Source organism: Conger conger, chromosome 17 (genome assembly GCF_963514075.1).
Source record: "Conger conger chromosome 17, fConCon1.1, whole genome shotgun sequence".
NCBI classification, from domain to species: Eukaryota; Metazoa; Chordata; class Actinopteri; order Anguilliformes; family Congridae; genus Conger; species Conger conger.
In genome coordinates this window covers 15,675,618-15,703,205 of record NC_083776.1, presented here as the reverse complement: position 1 = coordinate 15,703,205, position 27,588 = coordinate 15,675,618, and the positions used below count along the sequence as shown (strand labels likewise).

General features: G+C 43.4%; 1 protein-coding gene across 1 annotated transcript; it reads left to right on the top strand.

Annotated features, from left to right (window-relative positions):
• Positions 1-2,753: 2,753 nt before the first annotated feature.
• LOC133116934 (deoxynucleoside triphosphate triphosphohydrolase SAMHD1-like) lies at positions 2,754-27,588 on the top strand. Its single transcript, XM_061226956.1, has 15 exons — positions 2,754-2,798; positions 3,713-3,873; positions 4,338-4,453; positions 6,735-6,805; positions 6,967-7,122; positions 7,437-7,537; positions 10,679-10,787; positions 12,719-12,810; positions 12,926-13,041; positions 13,314-13,453; positions 13,649-13,741; positions 19,243-19,347; positions 19,493-19,601; positions 27,162-27,268; positions 27,454-27,588. The coding sequence occupies exons 1-15, from the start codon at positions 2,754-2,756 to the stop codon at positions 27,586-27,588; spliced, it is 1,656 nt and encodes a 551-aa protein (XP_061082940.1).

The window sequence follows — 27,588 nt, the reverse complement described above, 5'->3', positions numbered from 1 at the left end:
AGTAATAAATACCTTATAAAGTGCTCACTGAGTGTATATGTCTCACTGTTTGCACAATTGTGTGTGTGTGTGTGTGCGTGTGTGTGTGTGTGTGTTGCATTTTTGTAGGTGTCAAAAGAGCCATCCCAATGCCTCACATATGAGTGGAAGGAGCTACATGCTTGAACACTTGTCAGTTTCTGAAGTTAATATATAGGAATTTTAAATTAATTTTAGAATGTTCTGTTTTCTTTGTGCTATGGATTGAGGCACAGGTTGAGTCTCTAGCTTAGACCTGGCACGGACACGCCATTTAAATGTGTACTCCTTGTTGCCGTCGTCCATGGAACCTTCCAGTCCTGGATCTCTCTTCAGTGCGGCGTCAGGAGTCTCTGGGCGCTCTGTGCCTTTGGCTTCGTTGGTGCGGTAGGTTCCCTTGCGCTGGTGTATGTAACAGAGGAGCACGACAGCCAGGCAGATCAGCACCAGTATCACCGCGGCGATCACCCCTAGGGAGGGTGAGGTCACAATTCAGGCACAACATAGAACAGAACTGGAGGAACAGCCACTTCATGATTACTTAAAGCCATTTAGCCAACAAATGTGTTCCATGCTGTATCAGCATAATTTACAGCTGAATCTAGTCCCACCCCCCAATTGCCATAGAGATCCATTCAAAATTTAGTGAACAACTCAGATAATAATCCATACTGTATTTTATGTTCAAGCTATTTCAATACATGTATTCTCATGTTTCAATGTTTTTTAATGAGGAATTAATGTCATTCCATCACAGACAGATGGCAATTAGCCGTCACAAGTCACAATTATAAGGTGCCCCTGCAAAATTCATTAGTGCCCCTGCAAAAAACATCCATTGTATTTGACAGGTATGAGGTGCTTCTCCTTGTATGCATTCCGTTTTGTTGCCAAAAATGTTGATGGTTCACTATGTGGCCTCATACAGGCATAACTGTTTTTTTCATAGATCAATCAATGTCTGAATTATCTGTTACACATATCTATTTAAATTATTCAGACACCAGCAGAGTTGAGGAAATGACATTGCAATTCTTCAAAACAGCCACCAGATGGTGATATAAATTGCATTTTGAACTTTTGGTCTGTTGGGCACATCCTAGCTTGAACTGCAATATTACAGGTTTCTGAGAGTTGATATTGGTCTGACTGTCACAGGCATCAGCAGTAACCCCCCCCCGCCCTTCCAAAACAGAAAATGAAAAAAAATAAAAATAAAAACAATGTACTAATTACCAGACTTGTGATGGTCAAGCACCTCGTTTCTGTTATGAATTGACCGTTCTTTGGCTTTCCCCATGCTGATGGATGACAAAGGGATTTTGCATACATGTTACCTCATTTTTGTACTCTAGTGAAACAGGAAGTGATAGAATGATACAATATAGTTCCATTAGACTGAGATGAGCTAAATTAAGTAAAATTGTATTGCCAAAATAGGTTTTCACTTTGTTTGATTTTATTTACAAAAATTGTTAGGGGTGCCAACCTTATACCTGTGGTATTCAGAAAACATGAGAGCAAATGTGTTGAAATAAAAGGATATAGCTTTCCCCAACATAAGATATAGATAATATTCCGTGTTGCTATGGAATCCCTGCCCTGCATGCATATGTGCAGCTCTGGCTCCTGACATTGTCCTTTCCCAATAGAGGGGGTTTGCACACCATGGACACTGCTGGCTCTCTCTGGAGCTTTTGTGCAGAAGAAGAATAACATTGTGTTTTCTCCTCCAGCAGAAAGTGAGGCCTGCTGAATGCTCATAACTCATAGCAGGGCGGTAGGATCTTGCTCCTGTGATGCCCCTGTGTAGGACCGTCTTATTTATTTGGAAATAATATATATGGAAATAATATATTTATTTTGTGTTGCTTTGGAAATATGTTTCTATGGAAATAATATATACTCTGTTGGGACTTTCAGCCACACCCTTGAAAGCTTGAGTTGACAAGGGACGCAGCATCTTTCGACGGTTGCTCACCAGTCGACCAACAGGAAGACGGATTACACAGCGTTTAAAAAGCCGGTGGGAAGACTTTATAAATTCTACAAAACCCAAGCATTGGATTCGGCTGCCACGGACAAAGTCGTGTTACTGTATGTGAGTTACTTTCTGCATTCCTTGGCAATCGACAATCAAGATGCAAGACAGCAAGGTAAAACTGCACTTTTTGCTCAGATGAGCAGACATTGAATACACAAGAGAGGAGAGTGATTGTTTATTGTGTTTGAAATGGTTCAAATGTACAGTAATGTGCAGTGATGATTATACACCACCACGTTTGTCTAAAATGGGTCCTAATATATTTCTTCTTTAAAAATGTTTTGGTGAAAATGTATTGATCAATACTATTGTGGGCAAACAGAACAAAAAAATTCATTCCCACAATTACATTGGGGGCGACACTGGCTCAGGTGGTAAGAGCAGTCGAGAAAGCTTCAATTGTACAGCGCTTTGGATAAAGGCGCTATATAAATTCCAACCATTTACCATTTACATTGGGGTAAAAGTATGGCTAATAAACAGAAACACTGAAAATTATTATATATTTTTTTAATTTACTTTTTTGACTTTTGCATAGCATGAATGAAGGCTCATTCCATGATTGTTGATGCTAAACAACTTGTTTAAACTGGCTTGAAGAAACATTATTCTGCAATATTACTTCTGATGGTCAGCTGTCCCTGTATTTAAGGTAACACAAACTTTGAGCAGTGTCACAGTGTTAAACACGATGGCACGACGGAAGGAGCTCTCTGAGATTGTTCGTAGCCGCATTGTAGCCTTACATGATGCCGGTTGGTCACTTGATGAAAATAATCTTCTGATGACATAAATGTTATGACTTGGCCCACTCAAAGTGCAGACCTTAATCCAATTGAGCAAATCTGGGATTTGCTGGATAAATACATCTGTTGTAACATCGAAAGAATCTCTTTGGAATGAGCTTCAAACCATATGGAATGGTTTAACAAGTGAAGACATATAAAAATTATGTGAACGATTAAATGCAAAGCAAAGGGTTTTGGCCACACTAGATATTGAATTTTTTCTCCAAAAGAGACTAATATATTGTCTTATCTGTTTACTTATTTTCTTCTACATGAACCAATATTACATGAAATAAATACTTGAATAGTACTTGGTTTATGATTTATCTTCATTGTGTTAAGTGTATAATCATCACTGCACACTACTGTATTCATGACCTTCTACAGCACTACTTGTGTGTTACCCTTTCTCTATATTTGCTGTATGTACAGTGTTGTGCAAAAGTCTTATGCACTTGAAAAAAAAGTCTGTAAAGCGAAGATGCTTTCAGAATAATGAAATTAAAAGTTTCTAAATATTGAAAAATGTATTATAAACAGTAGTAAACAGTTAAACTAAATCAATATATATTTTGACCACCATTAACCTTTAAAACCACATCAAATCTCTTAGGTAAACTGTCTTGTGCTTGAATCAGAAAATTGGCTGGTAGGTTGTTTTTAGCAACCTCCGTAACATTTAATCTTTTGAATAATTAATGTCTGTCTCAAATTTGTTATTTTCTACTGACAAAATGTAGAAAACATTAATCTAGGCTTTAGCACACTACTGTATTCATGCCAATAAAGAAAACTCAAGTTGAACTCAATATGGATTGGTCTTCAGCATTTTCCTTTGCTATGATTCCTCACATCCTTATAGGTGTTCAATGACCCTATCCACGGCCATATTGAATTGCACCCTTTGCTGGTGAGCATTATTGACACACCTCAGTTCCAGCGTCTGCGCCACCTCAAGCAGCTGGGAGCCACAGACTTTGTTTATCCAGGAGCCTGCCACACCCGCTTTGAACACTCTATTGGGTACGTCATGTTCCCTTTAAAAGGGCTCAAGTGCCATTTAGGTCTTGCATGGCAAAGGTTTTTATTACCTTAACCAATTTTAATATTTTATTATTTCGGAAATGTTCAATTAATAGCATTTTTACGACAGTCGCGAATGAAGCATAAAACATAACAATTATGCATTGAAAAATAAAAGCAGGGTATGATTTGGCAGCTCTTAAAAGTGTCACAGTAAGTATATTTTTGAGTGTGGGTCAAGAGCTTATAGCACAGAGTAGCAGTGTGTGCTAGTTGTCAAGAAGGTGAGTTTGTAACCAAATGATTTGATTCCCAGGGTGGGCCTCTAAAATCCTATCATTGAAAATTGGCATCTAGCTGTGTAAATTGGGTGGATCCACTGGGTGGATCCAATTTGCCTCTGGGTATCCACTTACCAAATAATGTACTGTAAACAATGTAAAAGAATGTGGTCTTTCTGGCAGGGTGTGCTACCTGGCAGAAGAACTGATGAATGCCCTGAAACTGCGCCAGACTGAGCTGAATATTACTAAGAACGACATACTGTGTGTCCAGATAGCAGGACTGTGCCATGACCTTGGTATGTTTCACAGGCCCTCCGTCAATACATCTTCCTCTTACCCTAAACAGTTGGTATTGTCAGGGACCAGAACAGTAACCCAGTCGCGAGACCACAGGAGTAAGCTTTCAAGTCTTAATTTTCTTTGCAGCAGAGTAAACAGGCGAAGGTCGGTAGCAACAGAGAACAGGCAGTTTGTAAACGAGAGTCCATGCAATGGGTTGGTACACCAGCAAACCGATATATCAGGAGTAATCCAATATGAAGTCAAAGTCACAGGGAACGGGTTGATAACACATGGGCAGTCCAAACAAAAACAGAATCCGGAAACAAAAACCAAGAAGCCAAACAGGGGCGAAAAACTTTGGAGGATAAATCTAGAGCTGGAGACAAAACAGGCCGTAATGGCGATCAATCAGAAATGAGAAAGTATGGTCAGGACACACAACAATCTGGCAACAAAGGACAGAAACAAAGGGAGTTTAATACATGGACATAACAAGCATGATAATGAGGAACAGGTGAGTGGAATGACAGGATACAAAAAAAAAGTACATATAAGGACTGGGAAGGCGGAGACACTAAATAAAACACAGATGAAATTAATGAATGAATGGAACAACCAGGAAACAGACTAAGGTAAAGCTATGGAAAAGCTAACAACTTAGACAAAAACTGACAATGAAAAACAGAGAACCTGACAGGTAAGTAAATATAATGCAAGTCAGTTTCCCTCACCAGTACAGGGAATGCACTGCAATACAATTCTGTTATTGTCCCTCGAAGGGCAATTTGCAGAAAGATTTAAAAGAACACAGAACACACAAGTTGAAAGAACACTTAAAATGACAGGTCTAAGGTAGTCAGCAATACATTCACTCACCAAGCACTTTATTAGGAACATCGTTACTTTATTACACCTACATACTCATGCGATTATCTGATCAGCCAATTGTGTGGCAGCAGTGCAATGCATATAATCATGTAGATATGGATCAGGAGCATCAGGTAATGTTCACATCAACCATCAGAATGATATAAAATGTGATCTAAATGACTTTGACTGTGGAATTATTGGTGGCAGACAGGGTGGTTTGAGTATCTCAAAAACTGCTGATCTCCTTGGATTTTCACACACACTAGTCTCTAGAGTTTGCAAAGAATGGTGCAAAAAAAAAATAATCCAGTGAGGAGCAGTTCTGCAGACATAAATGCCTTGTTAATGAGAGGAGAATGGCCAGACTGGTCAAAGCTGACAGGAATGTGACAGTAATGCAAATAACCACACATTATAACAGTGGTATGCAGAAGAGCATCTCTGAACACACAGCACTAAGTGAATAGGCTACAGCAGTAGAAGTCTAAAAAATAAGTCTAATAAATACTGTATAAAGTGCTCAGTGAGTGTAGACCTATAGCCATAAAGTTAATAAACTGAATATGCACAAGTTCTCAAAGTTAATATTAAGTTTATATAATATGTAGGGTGCATTATCAATAAATAAAATAATGAAATAAATAAAAAGTATGATTACTTGTGCTTGTTCGGCAGATTAATGGTTCTCTTATACTTGAGCTTGGGTACCCTGAATCCACGCCAAGTTGGACGGACCTCAAGCTTACTGTTCACCACATTCTCAATTTTCATCTCCTGCAGCCCAACCATAGTTTTCATTCCATTCCAAGCCAATCTCAAATTTGAACCAAGCCTACCCTCAATTTTTTCCTTTTACATTGATGGTTTCTCTTTCGGCAGCCTCATCATTGGAATGCTCTTTGGCCAATAAACCCTCCAGTGACTTATTAACCTAAGGCTTATTGTTGGGATAAATCTTCGCTAGTTTTGAAGAAATCACAGCATCCTCACAAAAAGCAACTGTAAACCACATACAGTATGTGAGTTCATCAATATTGTCAGAAGAATCCTGAAGCATTCAGAATCCTGTCCAGTCGAAACAGCCCTGTTGGTGCTGGGTGCGGTTATCTGTCTAGACGTCCTCAAATCTGTGTCCGTGTCTGAGCCATAACATGCATCTTCTGTCAGGTTGAAACGGAACACTAATTAGCCTACACTGTCTGTTGATTTGCATCTCTTTCCTTATTGAAGTTGGAGGATAATGTAGTCACGTTATTGGTTGATTTTGTTGCTATTTTTAAAGGTCTGCTATAAGGAGCGTCATCTTCCCTATTGTAATATATTTTATTATTTTTTCGGTTTTATTTTTCCCCAATTGTTATCGTATATATTTTTATTCTGAGTGACAGTTCTTATCCCCTCTTTCATCTCTCTTGCTGTGGTCAGGACATGGCCCTTTTTCCCACACGTTCGATGGAATGTTCATCCCAAAAGCACGCCCGGGTTTGGGGTGGAAGGTATTTTTCAACTTCTACTCTTTTGTGTCCTGTTCTTTTGTTGCCTGTATTTTGGCTTTTACATTACTCTATAAACCACACAATGCGTATCGGTTCATGCTGGTGCTTATGCTTATGCTTATCCTTAATGCTGTCTGTCCGTCTGTCTGTGCATGCTCTAGCATGAGACTGCATCTGTGCAAATGTTAGATCACCTGCTCGACAAAAACAATCTGAGGACAAAGCTGCCGGATCATGGGCTGAAACTGCCTGAGGATTTGGTGTTTATTAAGGAACAGATCGCCGGACCCCTGCGGAACCATGTTCCTCCCGGCCAGGTGCGTCTCTACGATAACCCGGGGCGGCCTGTGGCGTAGTGGTTAAGGTAAATGACTGGGATAGGCAAGGTAGCCACCATAAGATCCGTACAGCCGTTGGGCCCTTGAGCAAAGCCCTTAACCCTCCATTGCTCCAGGGGAGGATTGTCTCCTGCTTAGTCTAATCAACTGTACGTCGCTCTGGATAAGAGCGCCTGCCAAATGTAATGTAATGTAACCCAAACACATAGGCCTGCTCTCTATTCTGACATATCTCTTCTCTATGGGCTTTTTCTGTGCTAGGTTCCAAATATTGTTTTTTCTCATCTCTACAGTGGCCATATCAAGGAAGACAGGAAGAAAAATCTTTCTTGTATGAGATTGTGGCCAACAACAACAATGGAATTGATGTGGACAAGTTCGATTATCTTGCTAGGTGAGTGATTTTGGTAGAAGTGCACTTTATGGAAATTCTGGGGCTGATATCAATATCTTCTCAGACGCTGATTTCCTACAACAAAGTTCCCACCTTCTGCACTACAAGAAAGATATAGTGGTGCTTGAAAAGGTTCAAAGAACGGCTACCCAATTGACTTAAAGAAAGATTGACATCAGAAAGATTCAAGATGCCTAATCTCTTTAAGATTGGTAAAAGGAGACTTAGGGGTGTAATAAGGACCCATTACTCAGACTTCATGGGGACTAATAAGCTAGATCATGAGACTTAGGGGTGATTTGATTGAGGCTTTTACATTTCTTAAAGGGATTAACTAAGTGAAGTACAGGCAATTATTCAGGAGTTTGGTTAGCAGAATGAGGGGGCGTAATTGGAAATTAGAAAAGGATAATATATATTTCACGCAGAGAGTGCGTGCAATAGCTTGCCAGGAAATAGTGTAGTGGAGCCAGGTTTTGAAGGGCAGGATTTATAAATAGATACTATTTAACTTTATGCCAGGTTTTGGCTTCTCCGCTTCTTCTGATTACTTGTGTGTTCAATCACTTCCTCAGTGAAATCGGTCAGTATCTAGTCCTGATTCTAGGATTGCCACTGGAGTGACCATGAGGACCAGAGTTAATGAGCCAGCACACGTGGCAGCCATGCATGCCTAAATGGTAACACCGCCACCACCATGTTTCACAGATGAGGGGGTTTGCTTTGGATCGTGGGCAGATGGTGGCCACTTTTGGCCTACTCCCTTTTTGCCATCACACTGTTACAAGTCAATCTTGATCTTATCTTTCCAAAATACCTTTTTCCAGAACTCTGCAGTCTCCTTTAGGTTCTTATTAGGAAGCTGTAATCTGGCCATCCTGTTTTTCCTGCTTACTAATGGTTTGCATCTTGCAGTGTGGCCTCTGTATTTCTGTTATCTTCTGCAGACAGTAGTCACATCCACACCTGCATGATGAAGAGTGTTTCTGATCTGCTAGACAGGTGTTTTTTTGGTTTTTCTTTATTTGGTCATCAACTGTACACCCCTTTCTTCTTCGGCAGCTCCTTTTACTGAGCTCACCAGTTCTTAATTATGTTCCAACTAGTTTATTTTGGTAAGCCTAATATATCTCTGATGGACTTTTCCTATTTCTCAGCTTCATAATTGCTTCTTTGACTGTCAACTGTCACTGACAACTCTGGTCCTCATGTTGACAAATTCCAATGACAGACTCCAAAGGCAATCCAAAGCCTATAATCAAGACTTGATACTGAAATCTTTCTTATACCTGCACTAAGGAAGCGATTGAATACACCTATCACATCAGAACAGCTGAGAAGCCAACTGTCCAATTACATTTGGTTTCCTAAGATGGGGGAACTATGTATAAAAAAGGATGCAATTCCTATATAGATCACCTGATGACGTACATACAGTACCTTCAAATTGAAGGTGACAGTCTGTATTTTAATCTCATTTTATTCATTGTTTCATTTTAAATCCAATGTGCTGCAGAGCCAAAAGAAAATCAATTGTGCCACTGTCCAAATACTTACAGACCTCACTCTACATAGTTTATACTTGGTGGGTCTCTGAGAAATTACACAAAAAGTACTTGCTGTGTTTTAACAAAAATATAGCTTGAAACTAAATGATTATTAAGCTATTATCAGTTCATAACTATTCAATGATGATGTTATTGTTCATCCCCAATTTAGATTATTTTTTATTCATATGGAACTAGTACTTTTTTGGTTATTTCTCTGACAGTAATATTCAATTATAAACTATAGTTCTATCCATCCCAGAATAATCAGTTGATGACCACTTTAGAACTGCCTGTTTACAGTCCTCACTTAAAATATATATATACAGTTGTGTCCAAATAAATAGCAGTTCATTAAAAAAAGTGAATAAAGTGCAGATATTTTTAAATAGCTTTTAGTCCCATATTTCAAAAGTATGCATTATTCTTTTACAGGAAGCAAAGAAAAGGAATATTAATCTGTCTACATTTTTCTCTTCAAACTCAACCACTTACTGTATAAATTGAAGAAATCATTCAAGATTTAACTTCACTTTAAATGACTGAACTAATATTTAGTTGCATAACCATTGTTTTTGATAACTGCTGTGCATCTGCGTTGCATCGAGTCAACCAACTTCTGCCACCTAGAAACAGGTATTTCAGCCCAGGATGAACAAACTACATTCCACAGTTCCTGTGAATTTTTGGGTTTTGCTTCAGAAACTGCATTTTTAATGTCACCCCACAAGTTTTCAATGGGGTTGAGGTTGGGGGATTGAGCTGGCCAGTCCATTATCTCAATCCTTTTTGTCTGGAACCAAGATGTTGCTCACTTACTCATGTGTTTGGGGTTGTTGTCTTGTTGAAACACCCATTTCTGAAGTACTGTCGATGAACACTAGACCAGAAAATAACAATTTTACTCTCATCAGTCCACAGAATGTTACGCCATTTCCCTTTGGGCCAATCGATGTGTTCCTTGGCTATTTTTTACCGATTGTGCACATGCGGTTTTTTCAACAATGGTGCTTTACGGGCGGCTTCTTGCTAATAGCTTAGCTTCGATCATCCTGACTAACAGCACTTGTAATTGTAGATCATCTTTGATCTTTCTGGAACTGATGAATGGCTGAATCTTCGCCATTCTGACTACTCTTCGATCCGTTTTAACAGTAGTTGCTCGTTTTCTTCCATGTGTTTCGGGTTTTTGTTGCTATGTTAAAGCATTTGAGATAATTTTAGCCAAGCATCCTATAATTTGCTGCACTTCTTTATACGTTTTCCCCTCTCCAACTTTTTAATAAAATGACGTTGGTCCTCCAAACAATGTTCCTTAGCAATTCAGAAGGAAATATATTTTATGACAATGTGCGAAACATTTGCTTCCCTTCTTCCTTAATAAAGGACAATTAATGACATCTGTTTTTATTTAAATCCACACTGCTATTATTTTGAACATGCCCCTTTCAATGAATGAGTCAATTACTCAGAACAAGCAACGTGCATGTCATGACAGTTGGGTCTGTTTGCCAGTTAATGATTAATTTAATTAAATTTTTTTAACCAATATCCAATTTCCATAATCTTTACAAACTTCTCTCTTTGCCATTAGAGACTCCTACTACCTGGGCATGAAAAATAGCTTTGACCACCGACGCTACCTGAAATTTTTACGTGTGTGTGAGGTGGACGGATTGAAGCACATCTGCCCTAGAGACAAGGTACTGGTGCCACCATGCAGAGACTAGGACCCCACACACCACATTGTGAAATGGAATCTATTGTATCTGGAATAAGCCTTGGACGAACCCAGCAACAGAATTTAGCGAGGGTGAAGGTATCTGTGTGCTTGTCCTTCTGACCTGAATGAGGTTAGTAGGGTTAAATGTTAATGGTTAATGACTACATCAGCCAATAAATAAACCAAGTTACAAAGACAGTAGTACCACTCTATGTGGTGGGAATTTTAATTTATTCCTGTAAGAAAACACTCAGAGACAGAGACAGTACATAAAATCCAATCTGTACTATGCGCATAGGGTCCAAGTTACATGCAAAAACAAGGACAAAGGTTTTTCTCCTTTGTCTGGATATTTGTATGTGCAGAGCACAACAAATGTACGCCCCCTTTGAATATTAATATTCCCAATGATCAATATTCAAAGACAATCCACCACTCTTCTCCTTACAACAGATTGTTTATTCATATCTCCCCCTTCAAGGTACTGTCTATGCAGATACATGTTCTCAAAACATTCCAGCATGATGTATACGCAGGGGCCTGTGCAATTAACTGCGCGTCTGAGAAATCTATCTTATCTTGTTTTAACTCCCTATTTCCAGGAAGATAATCCCCATGGTAGCTTCCGTCATGAGGTCTTATGTTTTTGGTTCTGCAGGCTCTCAGGCACCAAGACAAGATAGTCCAGAACACACAGTTAATGGCCGTGGCCTTGGAGGCCCATGGTACAGACAGGGAGAGACATCTCCACTCACACAGTTACAGAAAATAATATTCATTAGCACAAAGAAAGTTATGGTACTTTAACAATTATGTATGATCTGGATCACTCCAGCATAAGCAACAATAATAGGATAAGTAATTAATAATAAAATAATCACATGAATATATAATTTCAACAACACTCTGCCTTCCGCTTTCTACTGGTCCGGGCATCTCCACAATAGGGCCAATAAATCTACCTTTGTATTTATTATCTGACTCCATTTTAATAACAATTTAGATGAGTTATCTAGGTTTGGTAGATTTCTTATTTATAATTTAGACTTGATCGCTAAAGGAATCCTGTACCGTAACAGACTCCCTGAATAGTCCTCTGCATGTCTTACAAGCTGGCTCTCCGCTTAGCTTCCCACGCTACAGCATGTCTCACAAGCTGGCTAGATATCTCCAGTCATTACAGAGGTCGCAGGAATAACTGCTTTTGGGTGTAGGCGATGGCGGCTCAGGGACCCAAGAAGACCAACATTAGCTATGACTGTTCTTGACATGAATGAACTGACTAGCGGAGGCGATTGATTTACTGTCAGAGGCCTACGGGTGCAATATGCCATGATACATTAAGCGTAAATTTGCAACCTCCCTAGACCAACTCTAGGGAGTAACCAACAATGTATTTTATCAGGCAGGTTACTTACTTAATCACATTCAATTCCAAATTAAATATAAATAAAAGTTTTACAAGAGAAACCAAATTGTCTTAAAAGTCATACCTGACAAAGGCTATACGCACTATGTGGGTCTGGCTATAGACACCACAACAAAATCTACATGCATTATGTGCCTGGGAATCTGACTACATTCTCCAGTATATAAAAACGACACTAAATAAAAGCACAAACCAGGCCTTTGATTTTTGATAGGATTTTATCAGGGGGGTCGAAGCAAATTACTTTCACTGGGACAGATACTCACCATTCCCATCAGAAGCTGAAGACCTAGTTTAAGTATCTTTGTATTTTAGAATCAAACAAGTCTCATGCATTGCACATGGATTATACTTGCACCAAACTTCCCTTTTGCTGATATGATTTATTATTTTGATATTATTAGGACTTTTGATTTGCCATTATGATGCATATGTTAATCGTATGGTTTTGTGAGCACCTTGCCAATTTCTGTTGGTTCCAGGAAATGGAAAATTTGTACGACATGTTCTACACACGGTATAGCCTTCATCGCCGGGCCTGCCGGCACAAAGTGGGAAACATCATCGCAACAATGTGAGTACCTTCACACTTTTCCAAAAAGACCCCAGCTCATACTGGGGAACCATGTCCAATATTGCTTTGCCATAATGATATAAATGTAAACAGTGATGGCTTCTCTTGTCTACAGGATAACAGAGGCTTTTGTGAAGGCTGACAAACACTTTAAGATCATAGGCTCTGATGGCAAGACTTTCTCCCTCTCCACTGCCATTGAGGATATGGAGGCTTACACCAAACTCACCGGTTAGGCACTTTACTTACCTGTTATTTAGTGATGGAAGGCTCTCATATTGCTGAGATTTAATGGAAGAGCAGCAAATTAAGTGCCCTTTAAAACACAATGGTATCAAATTTACTAAAGTGCAGGTGCTATCTGCATCACCTATATGCAGCCCAAGTTTTTGAAAATTGTTTAGCTCTTGAGAACGTTTAGGCTTAAGAATTAAGACTACACCTGATAATAATAATAAGAAGAAGAACCCCCCCCCCCCCCCCCCCCCCCATTCCCTTTTCAGACCACATCTTCCAGGAGATCCTGAACTCCTCGTCTCCAGAGCTGGCTGAGGCTCGGGCCATCCTGCAAAACATCAATTGTCGCAAGCTCTACAAGTTTTTGGGCAAGATCCGACCCAAGAATCCTGTGGCAGACACATCGGTGAGACTAGATGAACCAGTCTGTAGACACTGTAAAATGGGGGAGAGAGTGAAAGAAGGAGATGGTGGGAATGACAGGGAGCCTTGACAGAGCATTTCTAACACAATCAGTGCCTTTATACCTCTGTCTACTTTGCGTCACTGTTCTGTAGTAGGTCTTTCATCACTCTGACTCGGGTGGTCCATTTTTCTTCAGGATGTGCGCGCCGCGATAGCAGCCAGCATTGCTCAAGCCTTGCCTGACAGCAGAAGAAGTGTAACACTTCAGGCTGAAGATTTCGAAGTCACTGTGAGTCAAATGTCTACAATAATGCCTCTTTGCAACTGTTCTCTGATTGAAACCTTATGTACACCATGCAGGTCAGTTATAATTATTATAAGAATTCCATTTCCAAATACTTCATACTACATCATGGCACTATTGTATTTAACAATGCGAATACCTGGAAACCATTTACTTTTACATTTCTGCTTGGCCTGCGTTTAACCATGTTTTGAAATGTTCATGTTTGTCAGCCTTGACTGTGGTTACCAGTCAATATGCTAAGATGCTATGCTAAATTTATCACAATATATTTATCAAGCATTGTGAAGCACACATTTCATCTCTGTTGGATTAGAGTTGGCTTTGAGCATACTTGGTCATATGGCAAGGTGAGAAACAATGTTTACATTGAGAATTGATTTCATGGCATACTCTTTTCAAGGTTCAGATACTCACAGCCACACCACATTGCAAAACTGGGCTGTAATCCAAACCCAGCCCTGTTTTTATTTTTTAAATTATTTTTCTCATTTGGCAGACGCTTTTATTCCAAAGCAATTTACAAGTGCATAGGTTCTTCCACAAGTTAAAGCATCACATCCATAACTAGTAAAATACACATGAAGTTTAGAAGTTGTTCTAAACATACAGTCATCATTGAAGTGCAATTGTTTTTGTTTTGTTTTTTTTGGGGGGGGGGGGGCGTAGACAAGAGGGATAGGGATATCAAAAAGATCTACCAGTTTTTGGGCAAGATCCGATGCAAGAATCCTGTGGCAGACACATCGGTGAGACTAGATGAACCAGTCTGTAGACGCTGTAAAATGGGGGAGAGAGTGAAAGAAGGAGATGGTGGGAATGACAGGGAGCCTTGACAGAGCATTTCTAACACAATCAGTGCCTTTATACCTCTGTCTACTTTGTGTCACTGTTCTGTAGTAGGTCTTTCATCACTCTGACTCGGGTGGTCCATTTTTCTTCAGGATGTGCGCGCCGCGATAGCAGAAAGCACTGCTCAAGCCTTGCCTGACAGCAGCACAGGTGTAACACCTCAGGCTGAAGATGTCAAAGTCACTGTGAGTCAAATGTCTACAATAATGCCTCTTTGCAACTGTTCTCTGATTGAAACCTTATGTACACCATGCAGGTCAGTTATAATTATTATAAGAATTCCATTTCCAAATACTTCATACTACATCATGGCACTATTGTATTTAACAATGCGAATACCATTTACTTTTACATTTCTGCTTGGCCTGCGTTTAACCATGTTTTGAAATGTTCATGTTTGTCAGCCTTGACTGTGGTTACCAGTCAATATGCTAAAATGCTATGCTAAATTTATCACAATATATTTATCAAGCATTGTGAAGCACACATTTCATCTCTGTTGGATTAGAGTTGGCTTTGAGCATACTTGGTCATATGGCAAGGTGAGAAACAATGTTTACATTGAGAATTGATTTCAAGGCATACTCTTTTCAAGGTTCAGATACTCACAGCCACACCACATTGCAAAACTGGGCTGTAATCCAAACCCAGCCCTGTTTTTATTTTTTTAATTCTTTTTCTCATTTGGCAGACACTTTTATTCCAAAGCAATTTACAAGTGCATAGGTTCTTCCACAAGTTAAAGCATCACATCCATAACTAGTAAAATACACATGAAGTTTAGAAGTTGTTCTAAACATATAGTCATCATTGAAGTGCAATTGTTTTTGTTTTGTTTTTTGGGGGGGGGGGCGTAGACAAGAGGGATAGGGATATCAGAAAGATCTACCAGTTTTTGGGCAAGATCCGATGCAAGAATCCTGTGGCAGACACATCGGTGAGACTAGATGAACCAGTCTGTAGACGCTGTAAAATGGGGGAGAGAGTGAAAGAAGGAGATGGTGGGAATGACAGGGAGCCTTGACAGAGCATTTCTAACACAATCAGTGCCTTTATACCTCTGTCTACTTTGTGTCACTGTTCTGTAGTAGGTCTTTCATCACTCTGACTCGGGTGGTCCATTTTTCTTCAGGATGTGCGCGCCGCGATAGCAGAAAGCACTGCTCAAACCTTGCCTGACAGCAGCACAGGTGTAACACTTCAGGCTGAAGATGTCAAAGTCACTGTGAGTCAAATGTCTACAATAATGCCTCTTTGCAACTGTTCTCTGATTGAAACCTTATGTACACCATGCAGGTCAGTTATAATTATTATAAGAATTCCATTTCCAAATACTTCATACTACATCATGGCACTATTGTATTTAACAATGCGAATACCATTTACTTTTACATTTCTGCTTGGCCTGCGTTTAACCATGTTTTGAAATGTTCATGTTTGTCAGCCTTGACTGTGGTTACCAGTCAAGATGCTAAGATGTTATGCTAAGTTTATCAAGATATGTTTATCAAGTATTATGAAGGACACATTTCATCTCTGTTGGATTAGAGTTGGCTTTGAGCATACTTGGTCATATGGCAAGGTGAGAAACAATGTTTACATTGAGAATTGATTTCATGGCATACTCTTTTCAAGGTTCAGATACTCACAGCCACACCACATTGCAAAACTGGGCTGTAATCCAAACCCAGCCCTGTTTTTATTTTTTAAATTATTTTTCTCATTTGGCAGACGCTTTTATTCCAAAGCAATTTACAAGTGCATAGGTTCTTCCACAAGTTAAAGCATCACATCCATAACTAGTAAAATACACATGAATTTTAGAAGTTGTTCTAAACATATAGTCATCATTGAAGTGCAATTGTTTTTGTTTTGTTTTTGGGGGGCGGGGGCATAGACAAGAGGGATAGGGATATCAGAAACGGGGGCGGGGGAAATCAGGAGGGAGGACTAAGGTACAGTTTGAAAAGGTGTGTTTTTTGTCTGCATCGAAATAGGGGGAGGGATTCTGCTGTCCTGACAGTGGTAGGCAAGTCAATCCACTACTGAGGAACCAGAACGGAAAACAGGCGTGAACATACAGCTCGACCACCAGGAGCTCGTAGTGAGGGAACCATAAGGCGACCAGAGCTGGCAACTGGGGACTTGGGGACTAGTGGTCTAGCTGGGGAGTAGGGAGTGATTAAGCATTGTATGAAAGGTGGGGCAGTCCCCTTAGCAGCCTGAAATGCCAATACTAGGGCCTTGAATCAGATGCGTGCGGCAATAGGAAGCCAGTGGAGGCCAATGAGGAGCGGGGTGACATGAGCCGACCTGGGCTGACTGGTCATCAGGCGGGCTGCAGCATTTTGGACCAGCTGGAGGGGCTTGATGGCATAAACTGGGAGACCGGCTAGGAGGGAGTTGCAGTAATCCAGGCGGGAAATGACGAGTGCCTGGACTAGGAGCTGGGTGGCTTTCTCCGCCAGGATATGACGGATACGGCGTATATTGTAGAGAAAGAACCTGCAGGTTCTGGCAGTGGAGGATACTTGTGGAGCCAGGGTGAGGCAGTTCAAGAGTCACTCCAAGATTCTTTGCCTTATGGGAGGAACTAAAAAGTCCTCAACAGTCAGTGAGAGGACAATTGTCAGAGAGGACTTAGCAGGGATGTAGAGAAGTTCAGTTTTGGCAAGGTTAAGCTTCAGGTGGTGGGAAGTCATCCACGGAGAGATATCAGCCAAGCAGGCAGAGATCTGTGTGGTGACCTGGGTATCGGGGGGGAAATAAAGAAAATAAAGAGTTGGGTGTCATCGGCGTAAGAGTGATAAGAAAAGCCATGGGAAGAGACAGAGTGTATAGTGAGAAGAAGAGAGGACCAAGAACTGAGCCCTCTGGGACTCCAGTTTGTAGGGGTTGAGGGTCAGAGACTGAGCCCCTCCAAGTCACCTGGTAGGAGCGACCAGAGAGGTAGTAGGAAAACCAAACAAGTACAGATCCTGTGACAACCATCCCAGACATCGATGAGAGCAGAATCTCATGGTTGGCTGTATCGAAGGCGGCCGACAGGTCGAGGAAGATGAGGACAGAGGAGAGGGATTTGGCTTTAGCAGAGTGGAATGCCTCAGTGACCGCGAGCAGGGCGGTCTCAGTGGAGTGGCCACTCTTGAAGCCGGACTGGTTGGGATTGTGGAGATTGTTGTGAAGAAGATAAGTGGACAGTTTGGAGCAGACCGCCCTTTCCAGAGTTTTAGCAAGAAAGGGAAAAAGGGAGACAAGCCGGTAGTTGCTCAGAGCAGAGGGGTCAAGAGTAGGTTTTTTTAGCAGGGGAGTGACTCTGGCCCTCTTCAGGGAAGAGGGCATGGTGCCGGAACAGAGGGCGGTGTAGCAGCAGGGTTGTAGCAGCATCGTCGGGAGACAGTCGAGAGAAAGACTCCGCGGATGGTAGTGAGGAGAGGATCGTAGATGAGAGGGTGGACGTAGACAGGTGGCATAGGTTCCGCCAACAGGTGATAGTGGATGGTGGGAGAGATGGATGGGTGTTAGAGGAGAGTGGAAGAGAAAAAGAGATGAAGGAGTGGTCAGATATATGGAATGGTTTTACAGAGAGGTTGGTTGTAGTGCAGCTTGTGAAGATGAGGTCAAGAAGGTTGCCTGCTTTGTGGTGGAAGGGGAAAGTGTGAGGGTAAGGTCAAAAGAGAAAGGTGGACTGGGGGACTCACCCCAGGTTGAAGTCACCCAGGAGGATCAGGGGAGTGCCATTGACTGGTGAGGAGCTAAGGAGGATGTCCATCTCATCCAAGAAGCTCCCCAAAGGACCCGGGGGGCGATAAACAACAATAATAAAGAGTTTGCATGGGAAAGTAACAGAAACCGCATGAAATTAAAAAGAGAAGAAGGAGAAGGATGAGGAGAAGACACTAGATCTCCATGAGGATGAGATTAGGAGACCTGTGCCACCTCCTCTGCCAGAGGTTCTGGGTGTGTGGGAAACACAGAAGGTAGAGCAAAGGGCAGCCAAGGTGGCTGTGTTCTCTGGTGAGAGCCACGTTTCAGTTAAAGCAAGAAAGTCAAGGTTGAGGTGGGAGGCATAGGCTGATATGAAGTCTGCTTTCTGAACGGCGGACTGGCAGTTCCAGAGGCTACCAGCCACACAGAGATCAACACCAGCGGATCTGGGAGGGAAGATGAGGTTCAAGATATTCCGGCCATGTTGGCGCGAATGTGTGTATGTGTGTGTATAATCTCTTTGTCATTAAACTGCCAAATTGTGGAGTGAGAGCAGATTTTCAGTTCAGCGCATGTCTGTCACATCTTGCCAATTATGCTTTTTTTGTGCTATAGTATCCCATATCTTTTTAATGTTCACCTACCAGCCATATTTCTTTGTTTTATAATTGGGTGAAGTCTCACTCTCTGTTTTCATCCGAGTGATTTCATTGTTCTTGGCAATGTTATTTTTACAGAGACTGACAATATACAGAGTCAATTCCTTATCTGTCCTCTGGTTTTCTTTTTTGAGAATGTTGTTTGTTCACAATGCAGCTAGAGCCAGCCTTGGCATAATAGTCTCTGTTTCATGCTAATAACACAATTTTTTGTAATTTTGGCATGCTTTCTGTTTGTGCTCTTTTGTTCCCTTTTTACTCCTGCAGATTATTAACATGGATTATGGGATGAAGAACCATAACCTGATCAATAACGTGTATTTTTACACCAAGAATGACCCTAAAAATGCCAGAATCATCAACGAAGACAAGGTAGGAGGTTATTTGGGCTTCTGTATAATTCTGGAAAATTTTTGGATAGACAGGAAGTACAGGATGAATCCTATTTTCCTTGAATCATGTCCGTCCATCATTTATGCATTTCCTGATGCCTGGCAGTGGACCGTCTTGCCCACAGGTGACCCAGCTCCTTCCGAAGAAGTTTGCTGAACAACTGGTCCGGGTCTACTGCAAGAAGACTGATGACATAAACTTTCAGGCAGCCAAGACCTGCTTTGAGAAGTGGAGTAAATGTCCCCGCTTGAGCAAAGGTTACATTTACATTTACATTTACATTTTAGTCATTTGGCAGACGCTTTTAATCCAAAGCGATTTACAAGTGCATAGGTTCTACCACAAGTCAAAGCATCACATCCAGAACTAGAAAAATACACCTGGACTGCTGTTCTAAACATATAGTCGTCATCATAAGTTCCTTTTTTTTTTTGGGGGGGGGGGGGGGGTTAGACAGGGATAGGGGTATCAGAAGGGGTACCAGAAGGGGGGGGCGGGGTAAATCAGGAGGGGGGACTAAGGTAGAGTTTGAAGAGGTGTGTTTTGAGTCTGCGTCGAAATAGGGGGAGGGATTCTGCTGTCCTGACAGTGGTAGGCAAGTCATTCCACCACTGAGGAACCAGAACGGAAAACAGGCGTGAACGTGCAGCTCGACCGCCAGGTGCCCGTAGAGAGGGAATCGTAAGGCGACCAGAGCTGGCAGACCGGAGTGGTCTAGCTGGGGAGTAGGGAGTGATCAGGGATTGTATGTAATGTGGGGCAGTCCCCTTAGCAGCCTGAAATGCCAACACTAGGGCCTTGAATCGGATGCGTGCGGCAATAGGAAGCCAGTGGAGGCCAATGAGAAGCGGGGTGACATGAGCCGACCTGGGCTGACTGGTGATCAAGCGGGCTGCAGCATTCTGGACCAGCTGGAGGGGCTTGATGGCGCACGCTGGGAGACTGGCTAGGAGGGAGTTGCAGTAATCCAGGCGGGAAATGACGAGCGCCTGGACTAGGAGCTGGGTGGCTTTCTCCGTCAGGAGATGACGGATGCGGCGTATATTAAACAGAAAGAACCTGCAGGTTCTGGCAGTGGAGGATACTTGTGGAGCCAGGGAGAGGCAGTTATCAAGAGTCACCCCAAGATTCTTTGCCGTACGGGAGGAGGAAACTACAAAGTCCTCCACAGTCAGTGAGAGGTCGATTGACGGAGAGGACTTAGCAGGGATGTAGAGAAGCTCAGTTTTGGCAAGGTTGAGCTTCAGGTGATGGGAAGTCATCCATGCAGAGATATCAGCCAAGCAGGCAGAGATCTGTGTGGTGATTTGGGTGTCAGGGGGGAAGGAAATGAAGAGTTGGGTGTCATCAGCGTAGGAGTGATAAGAGAAGCCGTGGGAAGAGATAACAGAACCAAGAGACATGGTGTATAGCGAGAAGAGGAGAGGCCCAAGAACCGAGCCCTGCGGGACTCCAGTTCGTAGGGGTTGAGGGTCGGAGAGTGCGCCCCTCCAAGTCACCTGGTAGGAGCGACCAGAGAGGTAGGAGGAAAACCAAGCGAGTGCAGAACCTGTGACACCCATCCCAGACAGCGATGAGAGCAGAATCTCATGGTTGACTGTATCGAAGGCGGCCGACAGGTCGAGGAAGATGAGGACAGAGGAGAGGGATTTTGCTTTAGCAGAGTGGAGTGCCTCAGTGACCGCGAGCAGGGCGGTTTCAGTGGAGTGGCCACTCTTGAAGCCAGACTGGTTGGGGTCATGGAGATTGTTGTGGAGAAGATAAGTGGACAGTTGGGAGCAGACCGCCCGTTCCAGGGTTTTAGCAAGAAAGGGGAGAAGAGAGACAGGCTGGTAGTTGTGCAGGGCAGAGGGATCGAGAGTAGGTTTTTTGAGGAGGGGAGTGACTCTGGCCCTCTTCAGGGAAGAGGGCATGGTGCCGGAAGAGAGGGAGGTGTTGATTAGAGAGGAGAGAAAAGGGAGAATGTCCTCAGATATAGATTGTAGGAGGGGAGAGGGGATGGGGTCAAGAGGACAGGTGGTTGGGGGGTGGGAAGTAAGGAGTTTCAGCGTGTCGGCGTCAGAGAGGGGAGAAAAGGAGGTTAGGGAGTTGGGGAGGGTAGGAGGGTCAGCAGGGGTGGAGGGTTGGGAGAAGGAATTGCGAATAGCATCGACCTTCTTTTCAAAGAAGGAGACAAAGTCATCAAATAACACTGACGCTGAATACAGAAAATGCAACCAACCCACTGCAGAACACTAATGCACACTGAAGTGAGTTCAGGTGTGCCAGTAATTATACCCTGAGCAGGGTGCAAAGTATTGGCTCCTCCTACAACAAAAGCTGTGGCCTGCCAGCCAGTAAAACAATAGCCTAACTTAATAGCCTAGCTTACCTGAGAGAAACAAACACCTAACCCAGTTTCACTGAATCTAAATAAACACCACTTGTAATAGCTAACAAACAAACAAGTACACAACAGAACACTATAATGACAACTAAACTGAATTTAGAATCAGCAAGCAAACAAATAATACTTAACTAATCCAGGAGAAAATGCAACCAACCCACTGCAGAACACTAATGCACACTGAAGTGAGTTCAGGTGTGCCAGTAATTATACCCTGAGCAGGGTGCAAAGTATTGGCTCCTCCTACAACAAAAGCTGTGGCCTGCCAGCCAGTAAAACAATACCCTAACTTAATAGCCTAGCTTACCTGAGAGAAACAAACACCTAACCCAGTTTCACTGAATCTAAATAAACACCACTTGTAATAGCTAACAAACAAACAAGTACACAACAGAACACTATAATGACAACTAAACTTAATTTAGAATCAGCAAGCAAACAAATAATACTTAACTAATCCAGGAGAAAATGCAACCAACCCACTGCAGAACACTAATGCACACTGAAGTGAGTTCAGGTGTGCCAGTAATTATACCCTGAGCAGGGTGCAAAGTATTGGCTCCTCCTACAACAAAAGCTGTGGCCTGCCAGCCAGTAAAACAATAGCCTAACTTAATAGCCTAGCTTACCTGAGAGAAACAAACACCTAACCCAGTTTCACTGAATCTAAATAAACACCACTTGTAATAGCTAACAAACAAACAAGTACACAACAGAACACTATAATGACAACTAAACTGAATTTAGAATCAGCAAGCAAACAAATAATACTTAACTAATCCAGGAGAAAATGCAACCAACCCACTGCAGAACACTAATGCACACAGGTTAAACATCCATCCTCTAGCACAGCCCTTTTCCCCACCAATATGGTGCCTTATCCACAGATTATCATTTGAAAACAACATAATAAACATAATTCCATCCATCCATCCATTATCTTAACCCGCATATCCTGAACAGGGTCGCAGGGGGGCTGGAGCCTATCCAAGCATACATTGGGCGAAAGGCAGGAATACACCCTGGACAGGTCGCCAGTCCATCACAGGGCACACACACCATTCAGTCACACACTCATACCCACTGGCAATTTAGACTCTCCAATCAGCCTAACCTGCATGTCTTTGGACTGTGGGAGGAAACCCACGCAGACACGGGGAGAACATGCAAACTCCGCACAGAGAGGCCGACGGGGATTCGAACCCAGGACCTCCTTGCTGTGAGGTGGCAGTGCTACCCACTGCACCATCCGTGCCGCCTAATAAATATAATTATCTTATGTATTACTTTTGGGGGAATGAAGTTTTTTTAGTTTTTTAACTAGTGCTAGTTTCAGATTGGTTGGCTGTACATCACGACCAATGACAGAGTAGCTTCTTAATTCCCTTGAAGATATGACATCACTCTGTGTTTGCGTGACACAACACTCACATTGGTGATTTATTGAATGGGTGCCTTGCCTGTTGTTTGACTTGTAGTATCTGTGTTCAAATCCATGAATGCATCTTTGTAAAGATCAATGCATTTTTGAAGCAGCCTTAGTTGGGCAACAGAAATTGTATTGGGAGACGCTTGACAAGGCTGTCCTGGAAAAATGCTAGTATGAGGGATGTGAATCATATAACAGTCATTTAGTTTAATGCAGTAGAATAATTGCATCCCTCACTGACATTTTGTCACTCGTTTAGAATGTAGATGTGCCTGGCCTGAAGCTGATGGAGTGCTGAGATGATGATGAAGATGAAGGTGGTCGTCTGAGGGGGCATCTTATTTACATATATATTTGTGTTTTTTGGGGAATAGTGCCTTGACTGCAAAAGTAAAACTCTTCTATATAGCAGGTGGTGGTGTTCAGATGGGAGATGGCTGTTCATAAACTAAAGGGAAGATTATAAAGAAAATGTATTCAGCGACATATGACGCATTCTGCCCAGGAAACATGTGGCGTATGTATCAAACTGCCGCACGGGACTAGAACCGCAGTACGCATGTGATCTAGGTGACTCACTCCAAGCTGAGCTTATGTTAGTGCGTATGCATTCAGTGATGGATCCCGCAAATAAAGGGAGGAGATATTATAAGTGTGGCTGATTCTGTATTCCGTTGAATTTACAAAAGTTAACCAATTGTACCTGAAATTTCTCCACCTCTAAAGAGCAAACGTAAACTGAGACACAAGACAGAAACACAGATCTAGGCTGTGAAGATATACTGAAATAATCTTTGCAGCAAGACCACTATTTCAACCCCCAGAGCGAGAAATCAAACAGATTATTAATAGTAAATATCATTTAATGATTTCAGCCAAGCAATAATTAAGGCTGGGTGTTTGTCACAGAAAATATTTACCAAATAATTTATTAAATTAAGCAATATCACATGCAAAGCAATTGGAAGCGACTGGAATAACGTGCTCAACTGTAGTGACAGTAACTGAAGTAAAAATAAATCAATGTCCATCACAGAAAGAACGTGCGTTTGTTTTGATTAGTTATCCTCGAAAACAATCGCGGAGAAGAAACTTCCGGGTACAGTGGTACCCATTGTTCTATGAGTTATTAGCGAGCTTTAAGCTCTATGGGAATTGGATTTTATCCAATCTCGAGACTGAAAACGATCTACGCAACGCCATCTTGATGGCCAATCAGGGCAAAGATGCGCTTTAGCGACCGAATTTGCATACGGTGGCTATATAAGCGACATCGCAGGCCGTCATTCTTTCTTCGAGACAAATTTTCAGCGAAGTAAAGAGACAGGGCCTGTGAAGCTTAAAGCTCGCTAATAACTCATAGAACAATGGGTACCACTGTACCCGGAAGTTCTATTTCTTTATTAGCTTCACTTTAAGCTCTATGGGAACCCTATAGCCCACGCCCTGTCGTCAACATCAGCCCCCTGATGCAGAACAACAGGCGATGGCAGTGATAGCCAATCAAGAGGGGCTCCCCTCAATAGCCAGCCCTTTTTTATGCATGAAAAAAAGGGGGACTGTATAAACCGAGGAGCCACAACCATCCCCAGCGCTCGGTTCATGTAAACCAGCTACCGAATACCCAAGCCGGGAGATGGCCAATATATACATGCACGCCTCTAGCCACCGCGTAGAGGCGTTGCACATAATGTGTTTGAGCAGCAGCTACGTCCGATTGGACGCTGAGCTCAGGACTGCATGCGCCACCGACGGTGTCGATGCATCCAGCAGATAGAAACGCACAAAGGCGCATGGCGAACTCCATGACGCCGCTGTACAAATGTCCTGCACACTGACCCCTTTAAAAAGTGCCCGAGAAGCTGCCATGCTTCGAGTAGAGTGGGCGCGAACCTCCGACAGAGGGGGCAAGCCCATACACTCATACGCCCAGTTGATTGCGTCAGTAAGCCAATGGGAAAATCTCTGTGCCGTAACAGGTTTTCCCTTAGCAGCAGCACCATAACAGACAAACAGCTGATCTGCTTGTCGAATAGGCTGCGAACGTCGTACGTATATCGACAGAGCACGCACTGGGCAAAGTTTATGCAGCATAGCATCCTCCTCGTCGTCATGAGGAGGGGGCTTGAAAGCCACCAGGTCCAATACCCGTGAGCGGAAGGACGTGGTGATAACCTTCGGGGTAAACGCAGGGTTCGGTCTCAGCACGACTCTGTCAGATCCTGAAAAGGAGAGACAGTCCGGGTGCACAGACAAGGCGCATAAATCGCTTACTCGCTTAGCAGAAACTAGCGCAGTAAGCAGCGCTACCTTAAGGGACAAAGCTCTCCACTCAACGCTCTCCAGCGGTTCGAAAGGAGGGCTGCACAAGGCTTTTAGTACCACCGTTAAGTCCCACTGCGGAACACGGGGTGGGGCCACGGGTTTCAGACGCCGGACGCCCTGGATAAAACGCTTTACCAGGGGGTGGGCAGCCACCGTAGAGCCACTATAGCCAGTATGGCACGCAGAAATTGCGAAGAAATACCCCCTTAACGTGGACAAAGATATAACCCCTTATCAAGTAGGCTCTGCACAAAGTTGAGCACTACGGATACAGGGCACACCAGGGGGTCCTGAGAGCGTTCGAGACACCAAGTCTCGAAGGCCTCCCATCTGCCTTTATAAGCCATTGTAGTTGAGATAGCGCGAGCATGCTGTATAGTATTTACAGCTGCCTCGCTCAATCCCATGTTCACGAGCCTGCTCCTAACAGGGGCCAAGCCGTGAGGCGCAGCCTGCTTGGGTGGGGATGAAAAATGGTCCCCGCCCCCTGAGACAGGAGGTCCCGGCGCTGGGGAAGTCGCCACGGGACGTCGGTCAGCAGCAGGGCTACATCGGCCATCCACTGTTTGTGCGGCCAATCTGGCGCGATCAAAATCAGGGGTTTCCTCTCCTCTCTCGCTTTGGCTAGTACCTGCGGTACCAGACCAAAGGGAGGGAAGGCATAAAGGAGGCCCTTGGGCCAGCAATGGGCTAGCGCGTCCACTCCCAGTGGGGGCGAGCCGGTTGCTGTCATCGAAAACCATAATAGGCAATGCGCATTCTGTCGGGAGGCGAATAAATCCACTCTCGCTTTCCCAAAGCGTGACCACACCTCCGCTACCACGAGTGGGTGAAGACACCACTCTAGGGGGGAGGGACCGCCCCGAGACAAGAGGTCTGCGCCGCAGTTCAGCTGCCCCGGGACGTAGAGCGCCCGTAAGGAGCGAACTCGCGGGTATGCCCAAGTCCAGATCCTCACCGCCAGCCGGTGTAGATGTGGACATTTGGTGCCGCCCTGTCGGTTTACGTAAGCGACTGTCGCTTTGTTGTCGCTTCTGATTAGAACGTGTCTGCCCCGAAGAAGGGGTTCGAAACGTTGTAATGCAAGCCATACTGCTGTGATCTCCAGCACATTGATATGAGGCAGAGGAGGGTTCCACAACCCGCTCGCCATCATTCCATTGCAGACCGCCCCCCACCCCTTGGTGGAGGCGTCTGTGTATACAGGGACATGAGTGGAGATAGCGCCCATTGGCACACCGACACTCAGCATTCGCCCATCTCGCCAGTGCGAGAGTGCTCTCACAACCGACTGCGGAATGCGAAACAGCTTTGCGCGGTCTCTCATTGGATCGAAATGCATTCGCTTGAGCCAGAGTTGCACCGGTCTCATGCGTAGCAATCCCAACGGAACCACGGCGATTGCTGCCGCCATTAAACCCAACAGGCGCATAATCGTGATTCCACTGATGCAGCGACCTGGGAGAAATCGGCAAGCGTGGCCTCTCAGGGAAGCAATTCTCTCCTGAGAGAGACGCGCCGTCATTGACAATGAGTTCAGCCGGAGCCCTAGGTACTGAACACACTGGCTCGGGGTGAAAACACTCTTGTCGCGGTTGATGGTGAAACCCAATCCTTCGATGTGGGTTATCAGCATCTCTGTGTGTTTCGCAGCCAACTCCCTGGAAGGGGCTAACACAAGCCAGTCGTCCAGATACGTTAAAACACGTATGCCCTGTTGTCGCAACGGGGCGATAGCAGCCCGCGCCACCATTTCGAAGGTGCGGGGTGCCAGGGACAGACCGAATGGGAGTTTGGTAAATTCGTACGCTCTTCCCAGAAAAGCGAAACGAAGGTACTGCCAATGGCGCTGCACAATGTTCACATGGAAGTAAGCGTCTTTTAAATCTACGAGCGTGAACCAGTCCCCTTGGCTGATTGAGCTCATTACGCGCTTGTGCGTTAGCATCTGAAAACGTCGTTTCACCAAATGACGGTTCAGAGCTCGCAGGTCCAGTATTGGTCTCACACCGCCGTCTTTCTTTGGAACGAGGAAATAAAGGGAATAAAACCCTCGCATTTCGTCGTGTTTGGGGACTAG